The 8,668-nt window shown below is 57.8% G+C and overlaps 1 protein-coding gene across 1 annotated transcript; it reads left to right on the top strand.

Annotated features, from left to right (window-relative positions):
- Positions 1–1,257: 1,257 nt before the first annotated feature.
- Positions 1,258–3,841, top strand: LOC117838347 (protochlorophyllide reductase B, chloroplastic). Its single transcript, XM_034718346.2, has 4 exons — positions 1,258–1,452; positions 1,599–1,685; positions 2,447–2,972; positions 3,077–3,841. The coding sequence occupies exons 1-4, from the start codon at positions 1,396–1,398 to the stop codon at positions 3,589–3,591; spliced, it is 1,185 nt and encodes a 394-aa protein (XP_034574237.1). The 5' UTR covers positions 1,258–1,395; the 3' UTR covers positions 3,592–3,841.
- Positions 3,842–8,668: the final 4,827 nt, after the last annotated feature.

Genomic DNA, 8,668 nt, shown 5'->3' with positions numbered 1-8,668 from the left:
CAACTCCAACTCCTCTAGCACTACAGTGGTGGAGCCGGAGTCGGTGGGAGCTCCACCAAACTGACCCATAGCACATGGTACAAGTACCGATACATCGGTAGTGTGGTAAGAACATCTCCAGTAGATTGCTTATATCCCACTACCAAAATACTTTGTATCTCCATCTCTGATGGTTACTTTTGCGTTTTTGGTGATCACGACTGCAGCAGACTATCAAAAACCAATCTCCAATACCTCCCCAACACATGGGACCCACACGTCAAAGATTTTTTTCTCTCCCCCACCCTCTCTTATCCTCTTGGTTACCGCACCCGCTCCCATCTCTCCTCTCAATTAGCGGCCCTGCCCCCCAACAGTCGGCGACGCTCGCCGGCCTCCTGCTTGCTGGCCACACCCCTGCCCGGCGGCGGCGCTCGCTCGGCCATCCCCGCGCCCATCTTGACCCTCTCTACTACGAAGCTCGCTCGGCCAACCCCGCACGAGGCGAGGCAGGGGCGCGCCGGCGCGAGGCGAGGCGGGGCACAACCGGAGGCAGGGGCGTCCGACGTTTGGTTGTCGGCATAGGGGGAGCTGGCGGGGCGCCGAGCCCCGAGCGTAACCGGGGGCTGGATCGCAGGCGCGGGGTGGAGCCAAGGTGCCGGGCGCGGAAGCGGCGGCGCATGACCGGCGGAGCAACGGCACTGGGTGAGCTTAGATGTTCGGCACGCCAAGAGCAACTGCTGATATGGGAGAGGAGTGGAGAGGACTGCTTCTCCCCTACGTCAAGGGGAAAGGAGGTGAGTTTTTTACCAATTGCCAAAAAGATTTTGGTATTGAGGAAGGGATCGTTAGTCTGGTGGAGCTCTATGATCTCTTCGATGGTAGGCTTTTGGTATTAGGGTGGATACGCTCAAGTGCTTCAAGCTATAGATAGTAGCTCATCCGTTCCAAAGGCTTTGGGGGTACAGGTCCTGCCGCCGCGAGACCTGACAATCCCCGCCCATCCACGAACAACTCACGCTTCCAGAACCGTCCCGATCGCGGCGACGCAACACGGCAACAGCGACCAACGTCCGTGCCACTGCCAGGAAGGAAAAATATCAAAGCGCACCCAAAAGTATCCACCCAGGCACCCATCCAGGGAGCTTGAGGACGAGGGGGGAATCCAGCCACCGGCCTCCCATTGGCCTGCCGGGTGCCAGGTCGGCGCCCCGTGGCCAACCCCACCCCCACACCCTATCGGCTATCGCGTTATCGCCACCGCCTCCGGCCCCGAATAAGACGGCGCCCCGCCCCGTGCTTCGCTTTCCCTCCTCCGCAGCCAGCCTTCCCAATCCCTCCAACCCAACCAACCCAACCAGGTTCAGGGTGCTGCTGCTCACTGTTGGAGCTAAACCTTAACCTTTACTGGTGGAAATGGCGCTCCAGGCCGCGGCGTCCTTCCTCCCCTCGGCACTCTCCGCGCGCAAGGAGGTGAGCGGGGAAGCTTCGCATTATCCCGCGAGGGCTCAACCTCGTAATTCGTTCGTGCTTAATTCGAGTGTTTGGGGGTGACGATTGCGGCGGCGGACTGTGTTTTCCGGTACTGATTGCAGCTTGGATGGTGGTGTGCTGTGCAGGGGACGGCGAAGGAGTCGGCGTTCTTGGGCGTTCGTCTCGCGGATGGCCTCAAGTTGGAGACTAGTGCTCTGGGCCTGCGCACCAAGGTACAAGTTTGGGGCTGGTTCTGCTGCTCTTTTTATCTGTTCTTTATCTTTATTTAATGTTCGCAATTAAATCTGTTTCTAGTTCCTCTGTTGCTGTGAGCTTCAGTTGTAGTCTACTGATTTCTCGACGGGATGTGCTCTGCAATGAGCTAGTTCGTGCTCGTTTGTGCCCATTGTTAGCGAGGTCGCATCTGCCAAATTCCCATTGTTTATGCTTGTCCAAGTTGATTACCCTTGGCCGTAATGGCTACTGAAACTCGTGTCGTTGGTTGAACGCGGAACTGATAAACGGGCAGACCAGCACTCTGTTGCTGTCTCCAAGCCCAATGGCTTATGGAGCACTACTGCACTAGCAAATGACTTATCCTAAAAAAATCCATTTCCCTGTTACATGGAACCCGCAAGATTACTTCTGTTCGAATGACTAGATGAGTATGTCGATATGGCAGCACTGTGCCCAGCTGGCATTCTAGGCGCTATCTGTTTTGCACTTCAACTCCAAATAGAAATTCAGGAGATATGTGTAACTGTCAGTCTGTCACCAAAGCTTTCCAACCGGGCATTGTGCTCAAAATTGGAATTCAGAAGAGCTGCCTAAATATCACCAATTCACCACTACTCTTGTGAGCGATGTCAGTGTGGCCAAATTTGGCTTCAGAACAAATTCAGGTTTTGCTATTCACCGTGCATTTCTGTCAGTTGTCTCCGACTCAGTCCCCTATATGATGCCAATAACTGAAATGTGCACACGAAACCTGCAGAGGGTGAGCACGTCGGTGGCCATCCGCGCGCAGGCGGCGGCGGTGTCCTCCCCTTCGGTGACCCCCGCGTCGCCGTCCGACAAGAAGACGCTCCGCCAGGGCACGGCGATCATCACCGGCGCGTCGTCGGGCCTCGGCCTTGCCACGGCGAAGGCCCTGGCGGAGACCGGCAAGTGGCACGTCATCATGGGGTGCCGCGACTTCCTCAAGGCGTCGCGCGCGGCCAAGGCGGCGGGCATGGAGAAGGACAGCTACACCATCGTGCACCTGGACCTGGCCTCCCTGGACAGCGTCCGCCAGTTCGTGAAGAACGTGCGGCAGCTGGAGATGCCCATCGACGTGGTGGTCTGCAACGCCGCCGTGTACCAGCCCACCGCCAAGGAGCCGTCCTACACCGCCGACGGCTTCGAGATGAGCGTCGGCGTCAACCACCTCGGCCACTTCCTCCTCGCCCGCGAGCTCCTCAGCGACCTCCAGTCCTCCGACTACCCCTCCAAGCGCCTCATCATCGTCGGCTCCATCACCGGTACGTGCTACAATACTCTGGCCACGGCGGCGGCCAACATTCTCGGATGCCTGTCAAGTAACTACTGACTGAGCTGAGCTTTTAATAATCGATCTATCGGGCAGGGAACACGAACACGCTGGCCGGGAACGTGCCGCCGAAGGCGAACCTGGGCGACCTGCGCGGGCTCGCCGGTGGACTGAACGGCGTGGGCAGCTCGGTGATGATCGACGGCGGGGAGTTCGACGGCGCCAAGGCGTACAAGGACAGCAAGGTGTGCAACATGCTGACGATGCAGGAGTTCCACCGCCGGTACCACGAGGAGACGGGCGTGACGTTCGCGTCTCTCTACCCGGGCTGCATCGCCACCACGGGACTGTTCCGGGAGCACATCCCGCTGTTCCGGCTGCTGTTCCCGCCGTTCCAGAAGTACATCACCAAGGGCTACGTCTCCGAGGACGAGGCCGGGAAGCGGCTGGCGCAGGTGGTCAGCGACCCCAGCCTCACCAAGTCCGGCGTCTACTGGAGCTGGAACAAGAACTCGGCCTCCTTCGAGAACCAGCTCTCCGAGGAGGCCAGCGACGCCGAAAAGGCCAAGAAGCTCTGGGAGATCAGCGAGAAGCTCGTCGGCTTGGCGTGATGACGGCCTGATGCGCAACCATGGCTGGCGCCGGCAGTCGGTGACAGTTTTTCCCCCCCTTACTAGGACACGTTTGTTAGTTGATCTCAGACGATGTGAGGAGCGCCCGTGTCAGAGTGCCGAAAACAAGAACAGAAGTGTGTACACGTGTACAATATGTGCTACTGCACCGTGATGGTTTTTGCAGTGGACTGTAACTCTAGCCTTTTGCTCTGCTTTGGTAATTAATAAGTGGTGACGGATACGGTAACCACGGGTCTCCACCGATCAGGATACTGAAGATGCGTGCCCGCTCGTGGCGTGCGAGGTAAGGTACGAAGGAACGTGGAGTACAAGCTCGAAGGCCGAGCGAACGGATTCTGCCCGAATATTGCGGGATACACGTTGTAGACCGACTCAGATTGCTTTTCATGTAACAACTAACTAGGATTAGATCCTAAGTCGTTAGCGCGGTCAGGGACACCCCCGAGGGGGACCTCAACTCAACCCAACAGACTTTAACTCTTCGCACCTGCGATCAACAATACAATCCACCCGAACACAAGATGTAGGGTATTACTCTCCGGAGGTCCGTACCTGTCTAAATCTTGCGTCTCTATTTTACCATTCGAGTTCTTGGTCTTCCAATCTCTCCCGCCTACAAATCTACCACCTGGGTAACCCCCTGGTGGACTGCCGGTCACTAAATCCAATAATTGGCGCACCAGGTAAGGGTGATCGTGAGATCCTCCTTGATGGCATCCCGCCCTGGTGTCATCTTCCTCGAGAACATGAAAGACTTCCTCGCCAATCCGATCCAACTCCGCTTTGGGAGCATGCCGGTGGACTCCGACTCCGTTGCCTCCATCGCCGACTCAGTGTCCGCCGCCAGCTCGGCATCCGTCAGACCTTCATCGACGGAGCAGGATCTTCACCCGACGATCATCACACCGCTTGCCCAGCAGGTCGACGATCTCTCTCTTAGAGAGGATCCCGCGCATCCTCGCAGCAACCCTCCCACCCACACCCTTCGATCTAACCGTGGGGCTATATCGCATCAGCAACACCATTGCTGAGTGCATCAACCTCTTCGAAGCGGCACTACGCCCCGGAAGGTCGGCGCAGGGCTCTCCCTGCGCCCCTTTTGGCATCAAGAACTCGATTGCCATGTTTTCCGAAAAATTTATGCAGCCTTTCTGTTGGGGGGAAATATTAACGATCCCCTAAAATACCGCTTAAAGAAGCAGACACGAAGGCCCGGGCCCACCTAAGCATGATCAAAGCTCCGCCTCGCCCGACCGCGGCCTCAGGGTCGGGACCGCCCGACCTCCCTCGACAAAGCTTCCGCCTCGCCCGACTGCGGCCCCGGGGTCGGGGGCGCCCGACCCCTCGCCACGAAGTTCCGCCTCGTCCGACCCCAAGCGGAGGGGTCGGGCGCGCTGGGGCCCCCGGGGTAGGCACCCCCCTCGGATGCGGTCCAGGTGGGCAAGACAGACAAAATCCTGTGGGTCCCCCCGTCGGCCTCGCCATAAATGCGCCGCATGCCTGGCGGAGGGAAGGGATGACCGCGCTCCTCACGCAACCCGTCGCAAGTACCCGTGCAAAACCGCACTGTGCAAGCTACAGTGCCGGCGGCTGACTCCCATTCGCCGCAGGGTACTCATTGGCCTGCGCCGGCCGGAGCGGAGGAGAGACCGGCCTGTCCTCGGGCCCCGCGCACCCTCGGGTCCCGCGCGCTCGGCAGTAAGGATGTGACGCCCTCTCTCCGGGAGCCGTCATCCGAACGGTGACATCCACCGTCCTCCCCAACAGACACCAGGATAACGACGGAACGCCTTCATCATGACCCGACGCCTACGAGTGTCGAAGGAGCTATCTGTAGGATGCAACGACAGTTGGCACACGGCCGCCTCCCCCTCCGGCATGCACGCCGGCGTTCGCCAGGGGCCGGCGGAGGCGTCGGGCGCCTAGGAACTTGCTCCTCCTTCCTGTCGTATTTTTTACCATTCTACGCTTTACTCTTTACGGTCCTCTTCACCCGATCCCAGCTGTAACTCCGGCCACCCCCCTTTGCGATATAAAAGGAGGAATCCAGGGCCGGAGGGGGGATCGGCTTCTTCTCCCACAAGCCACAGCACACAACGACGCTCCCTGAGAGTACAAGCACGAAAGAGACTTGGGACCAGTCCCTCTCTCGTCGATCTGTAACCCCTACTACAGAACCCCGCGTGGGCAATACGAGCATCCTCGATACTGGACGTAGGGCTTCCCTTGCCCGAACTAGTCTAACCCGTGTCTCCCACGCCACCACCTGAGGTTTTACGCGCATAAAAGAAATTTACCAGTCTAAGTCTTGATCCGCCGATCTTGACAACGACACTTTCCAGATTCAATCTGATGGCCCACCCGAACCCACCCAGTTTTCGAATTGCAGCGAGTTCCAGGTCCCTCGCGTCGCCTTAACCCCAAACTGTTACGGCGAGAGCGACGATGGAAGCTTTACGTCACTAGATCGAGAAGTCTTCGCTGTCTCCGCTCACGAACTCCTAGAACTTAAAATCTATGTACTCTTTTTACATTTTGCATTGAATAAATAGAACCTCAGATGTTTATTGCGTACGTACTACCTTCTTGCTCTCTTACCCGAGCCCTTACTCATGCTCGGGGGCTATTCGATCTGATCGACAGACCACACCCTCGCCGTTATGCTCGGGTGCTTCCCCCGTTACGCGCCGACCTCCCGGTCTCACCCCTTCTCCTACCCCTCCCACAACAAATACAACTACTATGTGGACGGCGTCTTAGCTCGCGAAACCCAGACAACTTTGCATCCGCCCCCTCTACAAGCTCGAGATCCACTCTCAGCAGAGTGCCGGCCAGGCAAGGCTGGGTGCTTAGTGGCTACATGCCTAATCTACATGATGTCCTATCATATAAACCAAAGGAGGGATGGACACCTTCCATTTGCACAAGTTAATTGCCTAGCTTACTCGTCTCACAATACAGATTGATACACATTATAATTTTTCCATTACAGGTCCAACTCTTTGACTACCTCCTCCGTGGCTTGTTGATACTATTCGGCCAACTCCGGAAGGCTATCAGGATCGAAGCCCTTGGCAACCCCCGCTCTGATGTACTCCACGGCTAGGTGAGGAAAATATGTCTTGAGAAGTACAGTGACATTCTTCACACACTTAACGGTGGTTTCCTTCATTAGCGCCTTCAACCGACTAGGAGCACTTCTCAGACGGTCCAGCAGCGGCGTCGGTTCGGCAGGATTGGCCTCGGGATGAGTTCTGACTCGATTCTCTTCATTAACATCCGCCGATCACAACAACCAAGATGGCGCCAGACTGCAAGGATGACGACGATCATTCCACCTCGGCACGAATCAAAGTAAGTCTTATTTTCTATTAAATATTTTACGGCTTCCATATATCTCCACACGTCTTGGTTCTCTTATGTCTCTGTGACTTTCGCCGACCACCCTGGTCATACTCAATTGCTCAGACAACTTGGTCCGTCCACTAAATGGGCAGTCGGGGTTGTGCCCTACAAGTGCCTAGTGCACGTTTCCGCTTTTTCGCACAGTTCCGACTGCTCTGCAGCTTGTCCGTCCCTTTTAACGGTTGCTAAAGTACTCGATAGCACACGCTTTAATATGTGAAACCTTGACTCATCTTGTGATGCCCCATTTACAGGCTCGAGATCCGCGCTCAAGAGACTGCTGGCTAATAGGTACTTAAACGTAACAGGCTAACTATCCGAGGAAATTACATAGCCCGCAAGAGCAGGACGCGCAAAAATTTACTTCTACACCGAATAAAACTCTAAGTTATTCGATTATTAAATACTCTACATTATGCTACATAATCTTTGTATTGTCCTTTACAGCTCCAAAACTACTCGGTGTGCCTTCTGTTGCCCGGCCGACCTCTCTGGCTTGGGACGGGAAGCGACTCGATGTGCTTATGGGGCTCGGCCGGCTCCCAGGCTCGAGGGCTGGGTACCACAAATGACTCGACGTGCCTCTTGTTGCCCGGCCGACCTCTCTGGCTCGAGGCGGGAGGCGACTCGACGTGCTTCCGTGGCTACCTGGCTCCCAGACTCGGGGGCTGGGCGCCACAAAATACTCGCATGCTTCCATGGCTCTGTCGGCTCCTAGACTCGGGGGCTGGGCGCCATAGACGACTCGACGTGCCTCCCGTTGCTCGGCCGAGCTCTCTGGCTCGGGGCGGGAGGTGATTCGGCGTACTTCCATGACTCGGCCGGCTACTAGGCTCAGGCGCTGGGTGCCTTACTTTGGTCGGCGTGCCTCCTTGGCTCCGCGAGTCCTCGTGCTCGGAGGCTGGTGTAACATCCGCGGAAATCACCAGCTAAAATCACCCGTTAAAAATTGCTTTGAAAATCTTTTTACCGCTGAGCTCCCGGAATTCCAAAATCTTCCTGGCAATTTCGCCGTCCCGGCACCCAAGCCGACAAGCCATCATTTTACCCGTGCCCGTATTTCTCGCCGCGTGCCGTCGTCAGACGCCGCGCGTGTGCTCCGACCGCGTGCCGTGAACGCCGCCGGGCTCCCTCCTTTTCTTCTCTTTTCCCCCTCCCCTTTTCTTTTTCTTTTTCCTTCTTCCTTTCTTCTTCTTCTTTCTTCTTCCTCCCTCATTCTTCTCTCTCCTCCTCCTTCTTTTTCCTGGCGCCCGCACGCCCGGTCCCAACACCATAACTCCACCGGCACCCCACCTCCCTGGTGCCATACCGTCGGCCACCCGGCCCCCCCTGCGCGCCTGGGACCCGCGCCGCCGGCCGCACCAGCGCTCCCCCCTCGGGCCGCGCGCCCACCTGACCCGGCCCCGGCCACCGGCGCCGCCCAGCTCCGGCACCCGGCCGTCTCGGCCCCGCGCACGCGCCCTCCTATGCCGGTCCCGCCTCCGGCCCCGCTCCACACCGCCCGCCGTCGGCCCCTACCTCCCCGTCCCGGCACGCCACCGGTGCCGTGCCGCCAAGACCACCGCCGGCCATTGCCGGACCCCTACCCGCCGGCCACCTCGCCGGCTATAAAAGGAGGCCGCCCGGCCGCCCCTCTCCCTACACCGCG

Source organism: Setaria viridis, chromosome 9 (assembly GCF_005286985.2).
Source record: "Setaria viridis chromosome 9, Setaria_viridis_v4.0, whole genome shotgun sequence".
In the NCBI taxonomy this organism is placed as follows: domain Eukaryota; kingdom Viridiplantae; phylum Streptophyta; class Magnoliopsida; order Poales; family Poaceae; genus Setaria; species Setaria viridis.
The sequence above is the reverse complement of the archived record's forward strand: the minus strand, read 5'-3'. Positions and strand labels throughout refer to the sequence as shown.

What these genes read in the sequence shown, in the direction of transcription:
- LOC117838347 (XM_034718346.2), top strand. Translation starts at nt 1,396, where the DNA reads ATGGCGCTCCAGGCCGCGGCGTCCTTCCTCCCCTCGGCACTCTCCGCG. An exon ending in CACTCTCCGCGCGCAAGGAG is followed by an intron (nt 1,453 to 1,598) that starts GTGAGCGGGGAA and finishes TGTGCTGTGCAG; the next exon opens with GGGACGGCGAAGGAGTCGGC. An exon ending in CTCTGGGCCTGCGCACCAAG is followed by an intron (nt 1,686 to 2,446) that starts GTACAAGTTTGG and finishes CGAAACCTGCAG; the next exon opens with AGGGTGAGCACGTCGGTGGC.